The 25,044-nt window shown below is 36.0% G+C and overlaps 1 protein-coding gene across 1 annotated transcript; it reads left to right on the top strand.

Annotated features, from left to right (window-relative positions):
* The first annotated feature begins 2,660 nt into the window (after positions 1-2,660).
* LOC113782544 (protein SRG1-like) lies at positions 2,661-5,028 on the top strand. The gene is made up of 4 exons (XM_027328431.1): positions 2,661-2,897; positions 3,230-3,477; positions 3,573-3,897; positions 4,762-5,028. The coding sequence occupies exons 1-4, from the start codon at positions 2,661-2,663 to the stop codon at positions 5,026-5,028; spliced, it is 1,077 nt and encodes a 358-aa protein (XP_027184232.1).
* Positions 5,029-25,044: the final 20,016 nt, after the last annotated feature.

Here is a 25,044-nt window from a genome sequence, read left to right as displayed (position 1 = left end):
GGCCCATTCTAGAGTTAATTTTAGTAATCAATTTAATATGAACAAAAAAATCACATAAATGGATGGTCCAGGAAATTCATATTGGAGAATTATTTTTTAATGAGGTCCATTATTGATCTGAAACACATGTTTATTCGAGAAAAAAAATTTTAATCCATCTTTTAGCTATCTGAATACTTTCATTACTCAATCATCCTCACCTTCCTATTATTATAGTCTATGCACATGCGAGAATCAGCTGGTTGAATCAATTGACAAGAAGTTAATTAAGCAAAATTGCTCTAGTTAGTCTCTCAGACTCATTGATGGACCTAACTCCTAACTAAGAATCTTCATGAGTCCATTGCTTCTAAAACAATATATGGTTGGTTATGCATCATCATCATTTCATTTGTCGCTGCTTCTATTCCCTCTCTCTGTGCTGCCAACTAAAATTCAACTATTAGGTGCATTTGAGATTGTATCTAAAGCGTTTTTGGAATCTGTTATTGTAGTATTGTATTTGAAAAGCATCCAAATCCAGACAGAGCGCATGTTTTTTGAGAATCCGTTATTTATAGGTTGTAGCATTTTTGTGGAAATTAAAGGTGAAGCAACATCGAGACAAAACTGGAGTTTTGATTAGCTAAAACGATTATGATACTTGTAACGAAAAGGGAAATTTATTATGTTTACCAGGATGGAGGAGAAAATATGTGGACTCCGTCCCTCAACAGAAGAAAATGTAAAAGAGATAATGAAAGAGTTGATATAAAATGGTCATACCCAAAATAAATACATAAAATTTTAAGATTTTTTCCTTTCCTTTTTATTGTTACTATAGTTTAGAAGTTGGTTTAACACATCAAAGTATCTTCAAATCTCATTAATGGTCATTAAATCGAATACCGTCGAGTAGCATCATTTTCTATGATAGGTAAGAGAAGCATTTTTTCCATGTATACAGAAATGGTTTAAAATTAATATCCCCTTTAGGTAGTGGGACTTAAAACGGTTTTACCGCGGACATATATTTGTGAGATATTAGTATCTATGCTTCTATTTCAACGATTTATTCATGTGTGCATTGGTGTAGAATCATACAATGCAATTACTTGCTGCAAACTTACCCATTGACCAAAAATCTAAATTTTATTGGAACATGCTAGTGTATATTGAGTTATACTAAGGGGGCGCTTGGTTCAAGTTTAGGAATTGGAATTGTAATTGGAATCATACAAAAAAACTTAGTATGGGTTTTGTACAAAAGTATGATTACAAATGGGGGTGCTTGGTAAATATTGGTAAGGAATGGGTATCAAATTTAATAATCAATTTTTTACCTTTAATTTAATATATTTATTTCAATTTTGTTTTATAATATGTATATTAATATATATTAATATGTATATTTCAATTATGTATATAATATATATAAATTATAGTAATATTAATACGTATATTTCAATTATGTATATTATATATATTATATCAATTGAAATAAATAATATATATTTATATATAAATATTTTTGTTTAAAATATATTTATATATATTTATAAATTTATTTATATTTATATTTATATAAATATATGTGTTTATATTTATTTCAATTTGTATATTTCAATTAATATTTATATTTTATTATATATAAATTATATTAATATTAATATGTATATTTCAATTATGTATATTAGATGTATTATATCAATTGAAATAAATATATATATTTATATAAATATATAAATATATATTTCAATTTTTTTATAATATTTATAATAATATATATTTATATATGTATATTAAATATATATTAATACACATATTATAAAATAAAATTGAAATAAAAAATAATATATATATAAATAAATAAATATTAATATATAGAAACAGAGCCAGTATATATTTAAAAAAAATCCAAAAAATAATTTTTTTTTTAAGATTTGGGAATCAAATGTGGGATTCATCAAAACCCTCCAATCTACTTGGGTATTGAGAGTCGCTGATTTTTCATGAATCATTCCAAGATTTCAAAACTTATACCCATTAGCCAAGCAACAATTTTGGGGTTCAATCCAATTCTTGATTCCTATACCCTCCAACCAAGCACCCCCTAAGTACTTGTGCCACAAGTAATTGTTACTCATTCTATAGTCAGTGCAAGATTACAAAAATAAACAACCACAGCGCATATAGACCATTATTAATGTATGCATGCAGGTCAAAACAACAATTTTTTTACCACCTCCAACCTCTCACCACACCCTTTTCATTTTTACCTGCTTTGCTCGGAATACAAACTCTAAACTAGCAACGAAAAAAATTCAAAGAGCCCTCCGCGATCACTAGGAATCAATAATGTTAAGATATATCACATGTAACATACAACTACTTTTCTATATTTTAAAAATATTTGTGTGCACTACGTGTCACGAATCAATTGAGCATATGATTTGAAGATTTTCAAATACCGTGCAAGTGATCATCCTTGAAGAATTTCAATTCTTTAATAATAATTCATATTATTTTATCATTTTAGTTATTTATTTCTTATAAATTATTATTCTTTCTGCTGTTCTTGAAATAATCAAGGTAAGAATTCTTGATGGTTTAGGGCTATAAATATCCATCAACACAGCTCAATACAATTGCACCTGAGAAAACATAGAGATTGGCTAGTCATGTCCTCATTAGGTCATGAGAATAATACAATAAACCTGCAGGAGCTTTGCAAAGAGCCTCTACTTGCCATCCCACCTCATTACATTCAGTTGGATCATCAAGAATCATTTTCTTCTCCAAGCCATCTAATGCCAGCTATTCCGATCGTTGACATGGAAAGTATGACTGTTGGCCAGGCCAAGGATTTTGAACTACAAAAGTTGCATTCATCTTGCAAAGAATGGGGTGTATTTCAGGTTTCTACTAATATATATCCCAAAACTTCTTTACTAGCCCTTTTAAGACTGAAGTTTCCAGAAATATATTTCTTCATTTTAATATATGGTCTTTTTGACATACTAAATTTTGTTTGTGTACTTATTTGTTTATCAGGGTTAAAATAGTTCCACATGTAATGAAATATTCTTTTTTTTTTCTTTTTTTACTTTTATCTATTATTTATTTATTTATTTATTATTTGTCAAATGCCAATCTTCTTACCTCATAAAAGAAATATGATCTATGTACAGCTGAAAATAATTAAGATTATAGCAAATCTGAATGTTTTTGTTCAACTACTCTACCTCAGGTGGTGAACCATGGAGTTAGCTCTTCAGTGGTGGAGAAACTGAAGTACGAAATTGAAGAATTTTACAAGCTACCTTTAGAAGAGAAGATGAGGTACAAGCTGAGGCCAGGCGATGTCGAAGGTTATGGCCAAACAATTGCTAACTTAAAAGATCAAAAGATTGATTGGGCTGATAGGTTTCTTATGGTAATCAACCCCATCCATAAGAGAAATCCTCATCTCCTATCAGAGCTCCCTTCATCCCTTAGGTCCTCTTCTCTCCTCTCCCTCTCAAAACTATAGTTCTTGTATGCAACTAAACGTATAAATATATTGGAATTTCTGTTTCTTTTTTTTTTTTCAGAGAAGCCATGGAGGCTTACTTTAAAGAAACCCAAAAACTTGCCATGGTTTTGTTTAAACTCATTGGGCAAGCTCTGGAAATAGACAAGAGAGAAATGGAAGACATGTTTGAAGATGGGCAGCAATTAGTTAGGATGACTTACTATCCTCCATGTCCCCAACCAGAGCTGGTTGTGGGGCTTAGGCCTCACTCAGATGCTGGTGGACTCACCATTCTTCTTCAAGTCAATGGGGTGCAAGGCTTACAAGTGAAAAAGAATGGAGTCTGGATTCCAGTGAACATCCTCCCAGATGCTTTCGTGGTCCATATAGGAGATGCTATGGAGGTTTGTTCGTTCTCTCTAGCTCGTTTGTTGTATAATGCAACTGAAATATGCATATGTTTGCCTTTACTGGGATAAATTTATCAATGAAGATGGATCAAGGGCTTCACAAGTTGAGTTTTGTCTCCCTGTGCAAATCGATTCATATAATTTTAACCACATTTGGTATAAAATCATATAGTTTTGGTATAACCGCCGACTTAGATGTATGAGTTGACAAATTCAAATTTACATCCAAGTTATATGAGTTTATACTAAAAGTTGTAAAAATTATACGAACCAATTTGAACTGAACAAAACTCAACTCGTAAGACCCCAAATATGGAATGGAGATAGAGTCAAATGACTATTATGAAATGCCAACTAAGGAAAATAATCATGTCTTGACTTTTGAACAAAACAAGGATCTCACATAAAGTTATAAAACTTTCAATTTGTGCACTATTTCCTTTAAGAACATCAAAGATGTAAGGCCGTTTGATTGATTCATCAGAAGCATATAACTAGCGAACTCTTTTTTATTTAAATGGATCCATAGAAGTGATATAGAACTTGAATTTCTATATTCATTTTATTTTGAATGAAATTCATGATTCTATTATCGTTTCATAATTTAAAAAGGCAAAAAGACTTTTACCCGATTTCTTCTTCGTTAAAATTAGTAATTATTGATATATTCGATAGCAATATAAAAGACAAATTTAATTGTAGTGTCTTGAATTTAAGTAAAACATAACACACCAATGTCTTATTCACATAATTAATTCCGATGAATTCAGTTTTTGAATATTTGTTTGTATGTACAAAAATATATTCCTTTTTAATTTACTCTTCTTCCTTTAATTTGATTGTTGTAAGAATCTGCAGATCTTCAGCAATGGAATATACAAAAGCATTGTGCATAGGGCAACTGTAAACTCAGTGAAGGAAAGAATCTCAATAGGAATGTTTTTCAATCCCAAGCTGGAAATGGAAATTGGACCGGCAACTTCCCTGATAAACGAAAAAAATCCACCTCAGTACAAAAGAATGCCAATGGAACAGTATGTCAAAGATTTCTTCTCTCGCAAGCTTCGAAGCAAGACGATCGTAGATCAAATGAGGATTAAAGGGGAGCAGCCAAATACTGAATAATGTTTTTACTCTCAAGGAAAAATGGCCTGCATTCTGCATTTAAATTTGGAGTTGAAGTTGATGTGTGTGAATCTTGTGTTTCTTTGTGTGTCCTGTAATTCTCAATTTCAAATAAGTAGTTCCTTACCCTACTATCTGCTACTGGTGATATAGAGTCATGTCTCCCTGTGCTGCTTGATTGTCACATAAATAAAATGGGATTTAGGCATTTAGCCTCCCATTGATTGCTATATAGTTTTCTTTTTTATTACAAAACTTGATGACTAATTGCTAGAAATTTCAAAAACTTTTGCAGAGCTATGCATTAGATAGTATGGGGTGGTTTGTAATGCTTGGAATGCATTTTTTTTTTTATCTCAAGATCTCCAGGAGTACATGATGGGGCTCTCAATTTTGCTAGTGAAATCCTTCTCTTTTACCACATATTACTCACCAACACATTTAGACATCACTTTCGACATTGAGAGCAGACAAGGACTAGCTCAAAAAAATTGTAACGAAAAAAGTAGTGGATCTGCTTGACCATTCTGCTAGTTGATTGTACATCTGGAATTGCATGTATTGGGAGAAAAGCTGAAGAGTTTTTGAGAAAGAAGAGAAAATGGAAAATATGTTTTTTAACAATTGGTTTGTGCAAAACAAAAAAGCGACTTCCACGATAAACAAGTGAAAAAGCACAAGCCTGATTAATTAGGTAAACTGAATTTTTTTTAACAATTAAAAAGTAAAATTATTTGTTAGTCAAGAACTATAAATTTATGAATTAATATGACTTCCTCTAAATATCTTAAAGGATATATATATATAACTTGTAAGCTGATAGGAATTCCACGAGACCTTCACATGTAGAACAGTTGTTTTGAAATGTACAAGAAAGAAAGTTAACAAAATAGAAGGCAAATATGCACTTAACAAATTTTCCTTTAGCACGAGAAATTTGTCCCTTGAGTGGGGTAACAAATCCAGTATCCACTTTATATGATTCAATGAACATACACCAAGTTTCCATTATCTATCATTTCATTCATAAGCCATTAAAGAATTTGCACTCCTTGTCACCTACACTATTCCCACTAACTAAAACCACAAACAAGGAAAGAAGTGATTGGAATCTTGGGTACATTTCTTCTCTAGATTCATTTAACCATTTACATCAACTACCTATTCAATAACAAAATCATCATCAGCCTGTTTCTTCCGTTATTCTACATCACAGAGCTATTGAATTGGTTAATCCATTTGGAGGATAGATCCAAAGTCCTGCGAATCTTTGTAGTGTCACCAGATATACACAAGTATTAAAAAAAAATTTTTTTTGGGGTGCAACAAATTCAACATCTGAATTCTGCATGTGCAAAAATAGACTAAAATAATATCCCGGTAACCTTTCTTAGAAGGTACAATGACTCTAGTCTCTGAATGAAACTTTGATTTTGAGTTAGTCCTCTTTTTCAATTCACATTATTATGTGAAAGATTGTGTGTTGTGTTTGCAAAAAGTTTTACTTTATTTCAGAAGCAAACAGATCAAGGAAAATGTCCTCATCCCGTTGAATCTGGAACTCATAATGATTTTAAACTTGGTATAATATGTCTCAGTTAAATATTTTGTTTATAAAATATCATACTTTGATTCAGTCAGCATTAATGGTAGAAATTACATCACATATATAGATACAATTTGAATAATAGATACTACAGATCTAAAGAATTGATAAAAACTATACTATAAATATCCAACACTACTAAAAAATCATCAGTAGTTGTAACCCTAAGAACATCAATACATACTTTAATTGCCAGATCTGCTAACTAACTATTTTAAACTCCAATAATACTGGTATGATTTATCAAGATAGACTTAAAGAATCCATAATCTGACAACCAAATTTAAAAAATACTATTTAGATCTAATAACAAAATAAAAAATCAATGAAAATTTTCCACTAAGAATCCAAGCGAGAAGAAAACTTTCATTAGAATCCCCAAGAAGAAGAGAAAACCTTACTAAGAAACCTTGGAAGAGATGAAACTCTTATTGGCAAATTCTAAGAGAGATTTTATTACAAATGTATATATATGAAAAGGCCCCTGGGGAAGGAAGAGTTGGAAGAGAGCTTGGATAATTAGGAGGAAGAATCTTATCTAATTACTATAAAATGTAAACATTTTTTTTGCTCTTAGTAGTATCTTATCCTGATGGAAAGTTGAAATATTCATTCGTAAATAGTTGTAACCATCATGAGGTAATTACATGTTTTCAATTTTCATGGGGTAAGTACTTCTGATTAGAAAAGAGTAGAACATCGGCCCTTTTGGGCCCCTCTTTTCCAAAAAACTTAACGTTTGGGAGAAAAGGATAGCCTTATCAAGGCCTAAAAAATAGTCAAATGATTTGATTTTTAAAGTTCATACTTTTAAAATTATTAGGAAGTTGGTGGTGGAGGAAGTTTTCTTTCTTTCTTTCTTTTTTTTGGACAAACAACGAGAATCATTTCATTGTTATCAAAGAAATATAAAGAAGTCTTATTCAGTAAAACAATATTTATTAATAAAGACTGTAAATCATATGTATCAACTTGATCCTTCTTTTTTTCTTGAATCTTGTAGAGCATTATATGTTGTAAATGCGATTGCAAACTAAAAAAATAAAAACAAGAAAAATTAGAGTGAATATCTATTCATATTTATAACAATGGTTCTTACACCCTTGTGGATAAGTTCAAGCATGACACGAAGATCGCAGAAACATAAAGAAATTGGAATAGGTGACACTGAAAGAAAGGCAAAGGATCGATTCATGGTCTCACCAGTCAATTTCAAAGTAAAATAGTCATCTGCAAATCTTTCTTCATATCTTATTTCAACTCGTTTGCGTCTTACTTGAACTCAGTCACATCCTATTCCAACCTGTTTACACCCTAAGGGCAAATTGGTTTGCAAGGGAACATGTGAGGCCCATCCCGCAAAAAAATTACCGACAGATATGCTACTCGCCGTTGGTGTTAACGTATCCTGCCATTTGGACATCTCAATGGAATTTTTCTCAAAGGTTGCATCACCAGTGACGATCTCATTATCTAGATGACTTAAATTTATCAATCTGCATTTTGACTTGAAGCTACGTCTTAATCAAAAACGTGCTGCTTGTGCTATATTATAAGCTCATACGCAAGTCTTGGTGCCTAGAAATTCAAAGCATGTGGTCCTTCATAGAGTTTTCTAGTCAAATATCAAGGCAGTCCATTTGGTCAAATAAGATGTGTGTGTTTATAGAGACAAGGGGAACATGTCAAACCAGATTTATTTATGAAAGATGGTCTTTGGTAATCACCTATTTAGTAGATGAACCCGTTAAAAATACACAGTAGAGTTGAAGATAGACACAACTGAAAATGAATAGTAACTTTTTGGTTATCATATGGCTGATAGGTTACCGATTTATATGGTGGTAGATTAAGCTTTGAGCAAATCCAGTATAGTTAGAAAAAAGAATAAATATTTTTTTTGGCATCATACTGTAGCCTAGTGACATCTACAGGATTTGAAGTTTCAATAACATAGGATCTCCTTCCATTGGTAACTCTATATATCTTAGGTAGTTCTTGGTGTACTGTCTGTTATCTAACTAAAATAAAATGGCAGATAATTCAGTGGGAAATTATTTTCCCAGGATACGAGGGTGTCTTGAAAATAATGGGGACAACAAGTGTATGGCTATGATAAAGTGGTGTTATTGGACTACCAAGGATAGAGTTTTCTGTCAACTAATTAGGCTGTTCCTCTTGTTGGACACTCAACCTGATTGAGTAAGAAAAGCTGATATTACACTATAAAAGTACTTTTAAAGATACTTGGTAAGAATTCTTCCATAGAATTTGGAGAAAAGTTTGTGTTTTCAAAGTACGAAGATTTTACAATTTAAAAATTGCCACTTTAACGTGTTATGAGTTTATATTTAATATTCCTGGTTTTATTGATAGTATAGTATTTCTTTTAATATCGTTTTATTAGCCAGTTCTCCAAGGCGTTTTAGTGAGGAGACCCTTTTGCATCTGCAACGTCAAGTTTTTCAGTGATTTTCTTTCACATTTGAGGAAGCCCACATCAGACGAGAAATAGTATCCAAAACTTCATCATCACTTGTTAGTCCACTTGTTAATTGGATTCTTGCTAGTCCTCAAGGAGGCATATAAAACCCCTTCTTTTTGAATATGAGATTGTAGAATCTATAAAGCAGCAATTGAATGAATGAATCAAGACGAACTAGCAACGAACCAAAACGAGACAGGAAACTATGAAGAACAAAGAAAGTCGAGATGCAGAATACGCTAATAATTCTCGAAAGTGATTTTGCCTTGGTAGGAAAGTGTGCAAGATTAAATAAGGTTCTCCAGGCAGTTACTCATATAACGGCAGCTCAAATTCCTTGCAAATTATGGCTTTGAACTTGTTATGGATTACTTTGTACCACACAGTAGGAAAAGAAATATAAAGGCCATTTGTCCTGTCTCTTTCCATTAATGTAGAAAAGACTAAAGGGAGATGGGGAGTATTTTCAATTGTAGGACTAGAATGCCTAGTACATGCAATGGGTGACAGCGGTAGAGACTCGATGGTAGGCTGAATTGGGACCTATCTTTTACTGAGTCAAGGGGTTTGATTCATGAATTCTGGAACACAGAAAAAGATAGAAGGAAGAGAACTGCCATGGAGGACGAGATGGAGAGGTGGAGCTAAATAGAGAGAACAAGGAGAAACAGTAGAAAAAGAGGGTTATGACAAGCAGCAAGTTTCAATGCCCGGATTGAAACAAGGTTCTTCTACTTATCTTAAGCCTAAGAGGCTTGGTTTATAAATACAACTAGTGTAAATATGCTTGAAATCTAATTTTTTGATGTAGTATCATATAATTTTATCAAAACTGCTTCTGTTTTTTTTTTTTTTTTTTGCCTCAGTAGTGCAGTGCTGCAGTAAGAATTATCTTGCTTGTTCTGGATGTTGTAATGTGTAGGCATCTACTTTTAGTTGCTTGATTCCTGCCTTCCAGCTGTATGCTACCAAATCATCTTTTTGCTTAATTATCTTCCTTCAATTAATTAAGTGGGGTCCTTATATTTGAGTGATTTACCAATATTTGTGAATAATGGTTGTTTGAGTGCAAATAAAGATGAGTAGATTCAGTCAATGAAGTTTTTTCTGGTACATTCTCAAAATTTTGAGCAACTCCATTTCAGTCGTCTGTAGCTTCTGAGGTGCTTGCTGCTTTGAGGCCCTTCCAGGCTTCTTTGAGCTTGTGGGAGGCAGCTAGAAGATGGAAAATGCAGTGTTTATAATCTATATGCATGTTTGAGAAGGCAAATGCTCTAGCCCCATGCCATGGAAGCAAGGAAGATGGGTATAAATAGGACACGTGAATTTAGTAAGGTGTTTTTTGACTGTTGAAATTTTAATGTACTCGAGACATCCTTAGAGAATTGGTGTTACATATACATACACATATATATGTGTGTATGTATATGTATATGTGTATATGTATATATGCGCACACACACACATATACATATATATATGTATGCATGCATGCATGTAAACATGTATATATAACTGATTTGGTTTTCAAATCTGCATCTGCATCTGATTAAAAATCTTTTAAAGCAAATTTCTAAGCAATATGTTACTCTCGTTCCCTCAATACGCTCCTTTGTTGTAGAGAACCAAACATTTAGTTGAGAACATTCTTTGCCAATTGGTTGGATCATAAGTGCGATCATTTACTTCATGGTAAGACCTGTGGTTCGAGTCCTGGATGGCCTAGATGCACCAAGGAAAAGCATAGAGACAATGCATTGAGAATTTCGGTGCAAAGGGCACAGAAAATCCAAGCCAAATGCTGGTAACGGTACAAAGTGGCATGTCCAATGCATAAGCCATAATAAGAAGCATCGGAAAGTTAGCGAAATATGGATCCAAAAGAGTGTAAGCTATCTCTTGCAGATTTTGATAATGATCAAGACTAACAAACGTGTAACCACTGAGAGATACTTAAAGAGCTATCTAGGGAGTCAATATATCTTTTTGGCAATTCAAGGGAGAGTCTAAGCAGTAAAAGGGGAAGGGAGAATAGAGAAGTTTTGATTACTTATATCATTACAAGTTGAGGTCAGTGACGAGGAGGGAATGGAATTGTGTAAGATTCTGGGGATGAATATCGGATATTTACCAATCAAATATTTGGAAGTACCTTTGCTAAGCACAAAGCTTTCATTCAAAGATTGCTTTCCTATTATTGAGAAGATAAAAAGGAAAATTATGGGGTGGAGCTCAGAAGCTTTGACTTATGATGGTAGACTTCAGTTGGTAAAGTCAATACTACTGCTCAGTATGCAACTACACTGGAGAAGTGTATTCTTATTACCTCGAGCTGTTATAAAGAAGATTTAAGCCATGCTCACTGCATTCTTGTGGAAAGGTGAGACCTCTGCTAAACATGGAGTTAAAGTGTGTTGGAAGGAAATAAGCAAACCGGCTCAACAAGGTGGATTCGGATTGCCTGATTTGACCAGTTGGAATAAAGCATTGCTGTTCAAGCATATTTGGGACATAGGATTCACAGTGTGAAGCTCAAGTATCAATGTTTTTGGGCTATGCCTATTCCTCAGTCATGTTCTTGGTTTTGACGAAAGTTACTTCGACTTAGGCCTCTAGTGCATCCTTTTGTTATTTCAGAGATCAATAATGGTGAGAAAACCTTTCTCTGGTATGATAACTGGCACCTTAGAGGACCTTTGTTGACAGTCTATGCTCCTGATAGAGTAAGACAGTTTGGAAGCTAGCTGCAAGCTAGAGTCTCTACTATTATAGAGAGTGGCGATTGGAAGATTCCAACGGGTAGAAGGAGAACAGCTGATATTGAGGATTTTGTACAGCTCCTCCCATCTGGACAATCTTGAATGTTGACATCCAAGACTTGGTAAGATGATTGGGTAGTAAGAATGGTACCTTTCCTATTAAATCTGCAATTGAATTGTTAAACCCTCAATCTGTTGAAGTTCACCGGCACCATCTTGATTGGTTCAAAAAGTGTATTCCAAAGTACTCGTTTATCTTGTGTTTGCTGTGTAAGAATTTGTTAAATTAAGCACGATGGATGGGTTGTATAACTGGGGAATTGTAACAGATATCAGCTATGTTTTATGCTGTACTGGTAGAGAATCTTGTAATCATTTGTTCTTTGAATGTGAGTATACAGCTTATGTTTGGTCAAGACTCCAGGATTGTAGCTTGCAATATCGAGGAGCTTGTGAATGGAGGACTGAAATCGAATGGCTTAGTCATCATTTAAAGAGTAAGTGTTTTGCTAACAAAATCAAGATGTTGGCACCAGGGGCAGCAGTGTACTGCATTTGGAGGGAAAGAAATTGCAGGATTTTTCAAGGCAAAGCTGTTGATGCTAACATACTTGTCCGACAAGTGACAAAGGAGATTCGAAACTATGTTGCAATTTGAAGGAATGTATCAAATACGAGAGACAATTTGCTGCTTAGCCATAGTCGAGATTTTCCACAGTCTGTTTTTCTTAAAAGTTGATAGATGTAGCTTAGTTTTTATATGGAAGTAGACATAATAAAATGTGTTTTACATTAAAAAAAATATATCATTACAAGTTCCATCTTGGTACTAATATGTCCATACACATATCAATCTAACACTTCCATCTATTGGATTAGCTCTATACAGGTCAATAGAATGAATAACACGATGAACGTTGTTGCAGAAGGTAGTTTGAAAAGTTTTGACCCGGATAAATTACTAATTACTGTTGTAAGAGGAGAAGAAATGACAAGTTCCATCTTGGTACTAATATGTCCATACACATATCAATCTAACACTTCCATCTATTGGATTAGCTCTATACAGGTCAATAGAATGAATAACACGATGAACGTTGTTGCAGAAGGTAGTTTGAAAAGTTTTGACCCGGATAAATTACTAATTACTGTTGTAAGAGGAGAAGAAATGAAACTGTGCTGCCGCAATCTATAAATTTTCTTGAAGGCAAGTTCGTGAGACATAAGAATTTTATTGTTTTTTTTTTAGAGAATTGCAGCTTTGGTCCACAATGTTTGGTCTGTGTGCCAAATTGGTGTAGACACCAAATTTTTGGTGTAATTTCTTTTACTTTTTATTCTCATTTGTCGTGGTTGCTTTTAGTTTTTTTTTAGTTTCTAGTTTTTATTTTTATTTTTATTTTTAAGTTTTAGCGTAGAAAAATCATGAAAAAAGAGAAAAAAAGGAAAATTGTTCACAAAAATACGTTCAAATTTAATTTTTGGCATTTTGGTTTATTTTTGTTAATTTATTTTGAAAAAAAAAGAAAAGAAGAAAAAAAATGATGAAAAATGATGAAAAATGAAAGAAAAGATCGAAAATGGTAATTTTGTTATTTTTAGTTTGTTTATTTTGATGTGTTTGTAATTAAAATTGTTGTTTTTATTATTATTTAGTTTTACTATTATTTTTGTTAAATTATTAAGTTGAGAAAAGAGAAAAGAAAAAAAAGAAAAATCATCACAATTCCATTTTTTCTGCCGGATCACATTTCATTTCCCCACCGCACACTCCACCAACCTCACCACGGTTTCTCTCCATTTCCTCTCCACATTACCACTCCACCTCACATTGGAATCATCGACCAGAGAGACAAGGAGGGAGCCGCACCTTGCATCCGAAAAAAAGAAACTGGAGAGCTGCAATCTTTCTTGTTTTCTGTCCGTGAGCTCGAAGGAAGAGAGGGAGAAGTTGTGCGTGAGTTCCCTTCGTTTCTTTTCAACCTCCACTAGCTGCAATCATCTTCCAACCAACACCATTTTCCATTTCCTCTCTGCACCAACTTACCCCAGTCCGCAACCAAACACTCCCTCTCCAGCCTCTGCCTCGTGATCATCGACCATGAAAGTGAGAGAGCTGCACCCGGCAAGCTGAGACTGAGAGTGAGGGAGAGCCGAAGCCTTTGCTCTGTTTTTTTTCTGTTCGTGAGTTAAAGAAAAGAGAGTGAGACCTGCGGTTCTGCAACAATTCCATCCGTGAGTTGGGGAGGAGTTTGAGTGCCAAACTTCCTTCATCTTAGTTGCGAGCTTGAGCAAGAAAAAGGACGGACTAGCAGGCTGCATTCTGGTTAGCCGAGAGGGAGAAGTATTGCAGCCGCTTGTTGTGTGAGCTCGGTCTTAAGCTGAGCGCACAACAACATTTCCCTGCCTTGGTATCACCGACAAGGAGAAACCAAAGAACCATCTACACCGCAAACCACTGCACTTCATTTTTTCATCGTGAGGCATCCGAGAGCAAGGGAGGAAACGCGAGTTGAAATCTTCTGTCCGTTTTGTTCTGACCGTGAGCTGGAAGAAAGGCAGAGAGAAACCGTGAGCAAAATTTCAACCAGCTGCAACCGTTTCCAGCAACTCCAACATTCCACCTCCACCAGTTGAAGCCGCTACACCAAACCAGAACCAGCAAACCTGTCGCGTGCGTGAGAGCCGAAAGGGAGCAGAAATTTTTCAGATTTTCGTGTGTGGTCTTAGCTTGCTTTGAGGTAAATTTTCTGGACTAAAAATGGATAATCAGAGGTAGTTTAAGCCAGCCGTGACCTTGCATGTGTTAATTTGGGTAATTAGATGATGAAACCAAAGCTGTGGAAAATTTCTGTTTTGGTTAAAAACATTTCTGCCGAGGAGCTTGCTTGGAATTGTAGTCTTTATTTCTGACTTTATGCGACAATCTGAGTTGGATTAAGTGTCTAACTAATCAAAACCAAGAAGTTTAAGTCATCTAGTAATATGCATGTGAGGTTAGGCAGTCGGATGATGATATTAAGCCATTAGAAATTTCTGTTTTGGATGTTGATGTTCCAGCCGAGAGCTGAGATGAAAATGCAATTTTATTTCTGATTCCCTGTGATAATCTGAGCATGAAATGGAGCTGGACTAACTGGATTTTGGATGATTACTAGGATTAAGGCCTTGCATGATCATTTCATGAAGCCGGATGAAGAAATAAAAAGCTAAGGAAATTTTGTTTTGATGGAAAGTGACTGCCGAGAGGTTATCTTGCTAATGTAGCCTCATTCGGTTTAGTTTTTCTGTTTTGGAGCCTTAATCTTGATTAATTAGTAATGACAAGTTAATTAGGCCTGCATGTAATTAACTAGCTAAGAAGTAGGTGATTAAGCTTTGCATGAAGTTCATTAGTTCGGCTAAGCAAGGAAAAAATATGAAACAGAAAACTGCTACATGCAAGTTCATCCGAGGGTGGTGAACAGAATTTCTGGAATTGTGGATGATTATAGTTGCTGACCGAACTTGATTTGAACTAGTTATGATAGTGATTTCATTAAGTAGCCTTGCATGTTAGTTTTGGGTACTTAGCACAATGATTCAACCGAGGTAAATTCGGATTTAAGACCAACTGCCTGCTGGAAAATGCATATTCATTTTTTGCTGCACCAGAAATTTACGGTTGTGTCTTGCTATTTTCTTACATTGCGGTTCCAAACTTTGCTGTTTTTGTTAGATAGTAATTCCAGCCTTGACCGAAAGTTGTAGTTTGTATGCATGAGAAGCTTAACAGGATTTTGAGCATGGGTTTGTGATTCGAAATGCTTGAGTGCAGCTTCCATGCGAACTGCCTAAGCTCAAGAGATTTGTTTGCTGGAGTTTCAAACCTTTGATGTTTTGCAAATTTTTCTGTTTGAATGAAGTTGCTAATTTTTCTGTTTGTTTGAATAAAGTTGTCAAGTCTTTCTGTTTGTTTGGTCTGAATGAAGTTTATTGGAGTTGAAAACATCTAATCAAAGCTGTTTTTGAATCGAAAATCTAAGTTGAAAGCAAAGTGCAGCAGTTTTTATTTTCGGTTGTTGAAGCTTAATTAAATCAGTTGCATTGTTCATAGGTGTTTAGCCATGTTGGATTGGAGTAATTTCAAGGCTGTTGTACGCATTTGCTTTGCTGAAATGCAGAACTTTGCACATGAAAATTTGCAGCAGAACCAAAAAAAGTTGCCGCATTCTATTTGCTGTTTCCTTACCTGCATTGGCTCACTAAAGTGTCGGCCATTCAGTTTGTTAGTTAACCTTGTTTGCAAAAAGAAGATTTGGAAGATTGGTTTGGGTTTACATGTTTGGGTTTTGGAACATTTGAACCATGACCAGACAATTGCTAAAAAGGAATGAACTAGAATTCTGCCAAGCCATCTTCTAACATTTTGAACAATTTCCCTGCTATGTTTTTGCTTTGCTTGGATGTTGAAATCATGTTGCATGTTGCTGGGATAAGGATTTTGGACGTCTTGGTTGAAATGTTTTGATCAAACTTGTGCTGAAGTTGGAGTTTGCTTGCAAAAAGTGTAACCTGCGGTAATATTTCTTGATTGCAGAAACACTTCTTCATTGAAGAACCTGTTTCACGTTCTTGCATGTTTTGCATGAAAAAGTTTTTCAAAATTTGTACTTTGGCCCCCTCAAGTGTCACCTTATGCAATTATGACCCACAAATTTGAGAAAACTAATCAATTGGGTCCCTGTGATCTTTGCAGCAATAGGTTGCAGAATTGCCGAAAGGATGTTTGTTGCACTTTGTCTCTTGCTTTTGCTGTTATTACCTGCTTCCTTTGAGTGTAGTGGAGAAAGATACTTGACTCACAGTAGCGAATTGGTCAAACTTGATTTTAATAGGGATCTAATGGTTCAATTTCATAGTTATTAGTGGTCCTTTAATTTTTGTTTTTGAAGAATTTGTGTTGTTTGATTTACTATTAAATTGGTACATTAATCCTTTGTTTAATGGTTGTAGCTCCAATTTAGAACCTTTTCCAACTTATTAGCACCACAAAAGGGGACGGTATACTTTCTTTTATCTTTTTTGTGTATCTCCCTATGTGGTCCAACTTGCTAAATGAAAATTGCATGCCTACTTGGTTTTCTTAAATGTTTATTAATGCCTTTCATTTATTTACTTTTATTTCATTTTTAAATCTTTCTTCTATTTTCATTTATGGGGTGTACACCTCTTGGCCTGTAATAGATAGGGCATAGCAAGTAATTTGGTCCATTTTCCCTTCCCTCTTTGTTTTAGCTAGCAAATGTAATAGTTAGGGCTTTAATCGTCTTATTTGTCTTGCATGCTAAGTTACTATGTGTTAATTTGCTTTATTAAGCTATTGCATCTAGTCGAGCATGCTAAGTGTTATGTGCTACGTGTTATAAGTGTTTTTGCATGTCTACTTGCTTTCTATATTTATAAATGAATATGATGGATGAATGTACGTTTCCGCTAGTCCAATGCTAGTCGGAATTCGTAGAATGGGCTAGTCCAACGCTAGACCCTTAGGGATTTCCCCTCGTTAGTACATGTTTGCATGTTCACTACATTTCATGCATTTTTTTAGTTTTTATGGCATTTGGCATGTTCCTCTAACCTTTTCCCTTTCATTTTAGGCCTTTGCATTTCATGCTAGTTATAGGGTCCATTTGCCTGAGAAACCCCCTTGGGTAAGGGAAACGAGCGAGTGTGGCTTCAAAATAGCCTTAGCACGCTAGTTTTTCCTTCTAATCAAAGGGAAAATTAAAATCACAAAAACTAGAGGTCATTCCCGTACCCGACCTGATGCATTCTTCTAAGTTCATGCATTTTCATATCATTTTCTCACTATTTTCCTCACTAATTATATATTTTAAATCCACATGTCATATTCACACACTTATTCACTTTCTTTACTTTTCACTTCACACATTGCACCTATTTCACTTATATATTTACTATTTTCATTCACTTGCACACGAGCATTCATATTTTCATTCATTTGCACACAAATACTTTCAAATTGCACACATGCACCTTTTTTCTACACTTTGCACACTTACACTCTCATTTGAGTCCTCATTTGCATCGTTCATGATTTTCTATGAGGTCTTTCCTTATTGACCTTCACAATTCATGTGAATGGGATCAAAAGCCTCATCAGAGACATTTCTAGACTTAAGTTTGCATTTCTCATCCATTAGTCATATCCAATTTGCATACATACTTTGGGTAGAAAAATTAGGAAAATAAGGGTTAAATCAAGCAACTAGCCTTGGCTAGGTCGAAGGGGTGCCTTGGATTTTTATCCTTGCCTTCCCCTTCGTCAAATGTGACTCCCGAACCTTTTTCTTTGTTTTACGTGGACTAGGAGTCGTTTAAAAAGGGTTTTCTTACTTTTTTCTTTAAAAATTTCAATTTTTGGGTGACTTGGTACACCCTAACTCTATACCAAGTGGCGACTCCATTTTTCATATAAAAACCCTTTTTGAACTATTTTTCTTGGGTCAAATCGTCGCATTTTCAAAAGTCCCATTTAGACCCATTTTTGTTTTTATCAACAAAATTCATTTTTCCCAAATCAATAAAATTCACAAAACCAATTATTTATTTTTTTACATCGAAAAGTGGGGCGCGACAGTTGGCGACTCCACTGGGGACTTCCTAAGTGGGTCCAAGCATTTGACTTAGCCATTCGTTTCCTTTTTCTACCCTTTTTATGCATTGCATTTGGATATTAGGATTGCATTTTTCATTTTTAGGACCTTTTGTCTTATGTACGTAATCAAACCAATCCCTCGACTCACGAATGTATGTTTGAATGAATGTTTACTTGTTATCTCGCGCTTGCATTGCATTTTGGGAGGTATGGGTCACCCTAGAGCCTCGCGTTGGTTTTTGACCCTTCCCCTCCAAACGAGCACTAGCATACGAGCATACGCTTTACTTCTTTTATCCCTTTTATTTTTCTTTAGTGGCTTGTCACGCCACTCCACCCTATTAGGATTAGGTGACTCACTTGGACATGTGATCACGACACGATGTGTGTGTAGCATGTTCCAATGGGTCACTCAATCTTCCGCTTAAAGCTATTGGTTGATAGCCTTTAGCTTTTGGTCGAAGATTGAGGTTTTGAGAGATTCACTCAAACACGTAGCCGTGACACGATGTGTGCGTAGCGGTGTTTGGGGAATCGCTCGAGCCACCGACAAATAATCTTGGGATTGATGACCCTTGGTTTCTAAGTCTGAAGGCTCGGGGACCTGAGCTTATCGAGTCTAGATGCATTAGCGAACCCCAACCTCATGCATCCATATTAGATTGCCTAGGGTAGAGTCGGCCTTATCCTAAACTAGGGACACTATTCACGAGGGGAGGGGTCCCAACCCTCTTTCCTTATTTATCTTTATTGCCTTTTATATTATCTAATTGTCCAATGTGTTATGTGATTATGTGTTAAACTCACGTTTTCTTGTCTCTTGTCTTTTGCATTCACAAACGTTAGGACATAAGAGGTCTGGCATGACCTTCTTTTAGGACCTGCCCTTGTAGATAGACTATTGCACGTTTAAAAATTGTGGCATATCTTGTTCATAAATTAATAATGTCATACCATTTTAGGCTTACCCCGGCAAATAAAGGGTTCCTTAGGTCACGTTTCATTTCGAATTGCATATTTTACTGCTTTAATAAATGGCATCATGCATAAACCATAGAAAGGGAATGCCACATAGGGAATCCCGTGTTTAGGAATAAGCCACCTTGTGTCTCGGATACTTAATCCAGTGAGACTTGCACGTTTACATTTTGTACCATCCAAAGGGGTAGTGCACAAGGTAAGGTAGGATCTGATCATTTTTATAGAGTGATCTTTGGAATATGAGCATCTGATAATTACTTTTTGGCCATTTTATCAAAAATTGGTAAAAATCCCTTGCGTGAAGGACATTAATTTGAAGAAATTCACAAATGATTCCTCCTATTGAGATGATAAATAAATTGAGGCCAAAATTTGATTTTTAGAAGGCTCATAGACTGATTTTCTGAAACCACCAATGGCCGGCCGATTCGATCAATCCATTTTGTCAATTCATGATCGATTTTAAATAAACCATTCCTTTGACCAATTTACCCTTTTTAGGGTCATTCGGTCGATTTTGAATAAATCATCAATTCATTTGACCAATTTACCCTTTTTAGGGTCATTCGGTCGATTTTGAATAAATCATCAAATCTTTTGACCAATTTACCCCTTTTAGGGTCATTCGGTCGCTTTTGAATAAATTGTCAATTCAATTGACCAAATTACCCTTTTTTAGGGTCTTTTGCCCAATTTACCCATTTTTAGGGCAACCGAGCCGATTTTGAATAAATCAAGTTTCGTTCAATCTGTTTGATCAATTTACCCTTTTTAGGGAGATCTGATTAATTTTGGATAAATTTCATTCAATTCATTTGACCTGTTTCCCTTTTTAGGGTAATTTGGTCGATTTTAAATAAATTGTCAACTTCATTCAATCCATTTGCCCTATTGGGGTTTCATTGTCAAATTCCAAATTGGGAAATCTAGTCAATTTTGAAGAAAACCGTCCATTGCAATCACTTGATCAATTGGGGTTTTGACCCGTAATTCACTGAGAAATTTTATCAACGAATTCCAATCTCTTTGAATAGGAAGTTCGTCAAGGTCAAACCCATGCGTTTTGCAAATCAAAGGTAATCAATCCCTTCGGACGAGGTCCTCATTTTGACAAACGTCTCTTCTTATTCCAATGGGCCAAATTTTTCAAAATTATTTTCACTCCATAAGCTGATTGGATCCATCAGGTATTGTATAGTGCCTGCTCTGGAGGATTGCATTTTCATGCTAGGCCTACCCTTGGCATAAAAGGGTTCCCACATAGGACATGCATCCGAGTTTTCTGGATATCTACTAACTCTTGCCTTTTTCTTTTCCTTTTCTTTATTTTCTTTGGAATAATTAAGCGACGGCTAAATCTAAAGGCAATCTTTCAAAATTTTCAGGTAATTTTAAACATAGCTTCTCGTCGAAGCCCCATCATAACGCGATCCCGCAGTCAAGCCCAGAGGAATCGTGTAAACATGAGTTCACAACCGGAACAGTCGGATAGGTCTGCTACTACAGCTCAACCTAAGACTGCAAGTTTGGGGGTCCAACTGACCGAGATGCTTACAAAGTTTGGTGAAATGGCAACTGAAATGGCCGTCCAAAAGAAATTAATCGATGAGCTTATCAGTAGTGGAGTTCAGCCTGAGCCTGAACCCGACAGTCAGCCGGAGCCAGAATCGTTTGGCATAGCCACGACCCAAACTACTTTTACTCCACCCTTCATCATTCCACCCGAAGGAACTTTCACCTATCCCACCATAAATCTGCCATACACTTACCCTCCTAATCCTTCATTTTTTCCTACTCACATGCAAGGCCCACAACCCCAAACCACTTCAAACATACCCCCCGAGCCTCATACTTTTTATCACACTGCCGCTGAGCCATTCCTACCAGACCATATTATTCAAACCAAGGCAGAAATGGGGGAATCTTCTGCTCCCGTTGATGTGAAGCTGCTTAAGCGCCTTGACCGCTTTGATGAATTTATGAAGAAAAGTCAAGGGTTAAACAAGCAAGGAGTTCTGGATTACGACGAGCTTTGCCTTTTCCCGAATGTGCAGTTACCTGAGGGGTTCAAAACTCCGAAGTTTAATAAATACGATGGCACGGGCAATCCCAAGACACACCTCAGATTGTTCGCCAACAAGTTGGGTAGGCCAACAGATGATGAAAATCTGCCTTTGAGGCTATTCCCAGAAAGTCTGGAGGGGGATGCACTCGACTGGTATTCCAAGCTGAAACCCGAAGAAGCGAAGACCTGGTTTGATTTGTCCAACGCTTTTGTAAGGCAATATGAGTATAACTGCGAGTTGGCTCCGACACGAACCACGTTGGAAGGAACAAAAAGAAAACCCTCCGAGGATCACAAGACTTATGCCAAGAGGTGGAGGAAGATAGCTGCAAAAGTCGAGCCACCGATGACTGAAGACGAAATCATTCGCACTTTCATTAAGGCACATGATCCGCCGCACTTTGAAGAAATTTTCCGCATGACTGGATGCTCATTTGCTGCTATTGTCAATAAACTGGAAGAATATGATGACTTCGTGAAGGCTGGAAAGATTGTTAATGTGTCTGCCCTGAAAACTCAAGTGGAAGTTTTGCAAAGCCAAAGTAGTAATGGGAAGAAGCAACAATTCAAGAAGCAAGAGGGGGAAACTGCTTTTGTTTGGGATCAAAACCCTACCCCAAAACCCAGATTTCGACGATACCCTACCTACTCCAACCCTTACCCTCATTATCCAAACTCTCATCCTGTTTATCACGCCAATATCCACCACCCTCGACCTCGCCCAAGCTATCCTAATCCACCTGTAGTCCCTTTTCAAATAACTCAACCTAATTTTCAACAAATACGACCCCGACCCCCTTACAATCAACAACTTCCTCCACCAAATGGACTCACCTACAACTACCCTCAACCCACTGAACCTCAAAGGCAAAATCGCCATCGCATTTTTACTAATCTTGGCAGGCCTCTGGACCAATTGTATGAACAATTAAAAGCCGCTGGTAAAATCGACGTCATTCCCCCTCCGCCTTACCCTCATGGCATCCCTGGCGGATACAATCCACAGTACACTTGCGCTTATCATTCAGAAGCACCTGGCCATTCAACCGCCAATTGCAAAGTACTTAGGCACCAGATCCAAGACATGATCGAGGCTGGAGAAATAGTGCTAAGAGGAAAGGGTGGACAAGGACCAAGTGTAAGCACAAACCCCTTTCCCAAACATGAAGACACTTTAGAGGCATCCACCTCCAGTGACGAAATCTGAGAATCTTGAAGGCACGTTGTAATTATGGTTGGCCGAGTATTTTCCCTCTCGAGGGAAATTTTGGTAAATCTAGGGGTTGTTATTTACTAAATTTCACAAAAGCTGTTTTTTGCATATGTGAATAGTTTAATGAAAGCATCTTTTGCAATTGAGTTATCTTGTTTCCACTTTGATTTGGAGTTGCATGAAATGCATAATTTGCTTGATTTGATTATCGTCTTGATTCTTTTAAATTCTTTTAAGATGGCCAAAGTTGAAATTATTTGACCCTCTGAATATCACTGTTCTGGAATTCGATGAAGCCGCACATTGAAAATCCCTTCATTTAAAAATCCCTGCATTAAAACTCCCTTCCTTGAAAAACCTTCATTGAAAATCCCTTCATACAGAAATCCTTTATAAAACTTGCTTCATTGAAATCTCTCCATTGAAAATCCATCCCTTGGAAAAACCTTCATGGAAAAGGCCAAGATCCCTTCATTGATAAAAATTCCTCCCCTGCCAAGCTCGAAGCTGATTGGTCAGAGTAGGGTTACCAATGATTGATGAAAAACAGCTGAATGTCATAAGCATGACCTATGTCCGCCACCGATCTTCTGAAAAGGAAACAAAGTGCTAAAGCGATGAAAGACGAAGTCGAAGGCAAATTTGCTTCAAATTAACAAGGCTTATTGGGTGTTCAAAGGAGAAATGGATGGACAGACATTCCCTCAACCTATCAACTCGGACATGTGTAAGATGTTCTTTATTTGATTATGCAAATTTCTTTTTGGAAATCGCGCAAGGGTCGAGGCACAAGTCAGGCCATCTTCCTTTCCAATCAAAACATTTCATCCCTAGTCATCCCCTTTGAGCTATCAGAACAATAATTTTCGTTTGGCAACCCCTGAGAACTGCAAACCCCACACTGGGGCAAATTCATTTTGAAAATGATCAGAAAGGAAAGAAAAACCCCACACTAGGGCAAATTTATCTTTGGAAAAGAGATGAAAAGGAAAAAGAACCCCACACAGGGGCAAATTTAGTTTTTAGAAAAATGCAAAAGTAAGAAGAATGCAATCAAGAAAATGCAACGAAAAAAATCCAATCAAACTGGGGCAAAATTTTCCTCAGTTTCGTTCAAAATTGGAAATAATTTCAAAATGATGCAATCTCAGGCTATTTCACACCCCTCTCATCAAAATTTGCTTTCAAGCCTCAACTTTTTTCAAACACCCCACCTGACTTCATTTCAAAAGCCCAAAGTCCTGGCTTTCGTCACTTGCTGCATTTCTATTGGGAAATTTGCTAATCAGCTGGCAAGTGATGTCCATAATGCCTTCGCCTAATCTTACCAGGGAAGCGCATTTTACTGATGTCAGCAATCTTCAGTTCATACTCCTGAGTCGATTATGGTTGAGTTTTTTCCATTGTTCCTTAGGTGAAAACCCGAAAGGGCACCTCGAAAAAAAAGAAAAGAAAAAAAAAAGAGAGAAAAACAAAAACAAAAACAAAAACAAAAGAAAAGGGGTGGGGGCAACCTTGGTGAAAACCCAAAAGGGCGCCAAGGTGAGTTTTGTAAGCACGAAGAGGAATAGCTGGTGACTTGGTTCGTTTGGATCTCCCTTCATTTGGAATACTTCTGCCAGTGTTGAATTCCAGAACAAAGATATCCAGGGGATTAAACGTGACGTCTGTGGGCCGAAAATTGTGTCATTTTGTAAATTAAATATTCTTTCGTAAGTACATTTTTAGGAAACTCATTTCTTCCAAAGCGCCTGCATTTATGGCATTATGTAGGCACAGATGGTTATGTTTTGCATTCTCGTGCATATTCATCCCTTCATAGCATGTGAATTTTTATTGCATACCTCATTTTATTTTAACTTCTTGAATTTTGGTAAATAACAATCCCCGGAGTTTATTTCAAAGGAATGCTTGGATTCAGTCGTCCTTTGGAAACGGTTGAGATTCAGCAAAGCCAGCCACGCAGCCTTCACAGTATGGCAAAACACATGCCTGGTCAGTTTGAGAATTCGGAAAAGTTTTGGAATGAGAAATCTAACTCAATCAGATGCCGCAGCCAAAATTGGCGAAAATGGAAGGAAAAGGAGAAAAACTCATGTTTACACGATCCTCAAAGGCGAACGGATCAAATGATGAGGACAATTTCTTTGTATTTTCTCTTTTGCAGAAAAGTTCCATGCATGGATAAAAGCAATTACACCTCGCACTGAAGTCGGTATCAAAAGGTGTTCTCCAAATGAGTAAAG

Source organism: Coffea eugenioides, chromosome 9, assembly GCF_003713205.1.
Source record: "Coffea eugenioides isolate CCC68of chromosome 9, Ceug_1.0, whole genome shotgun sequence".
Lineage (NCBI taxonomy): Eukaryota > Viridiplantae > Streptophyta > Magnoliopsida > Gentianales > Rubiaceae > Coffea > Coffea eugenioides.
This window is presented reverse-complemented; position numbering and strand designations above follow the sequence as displayed.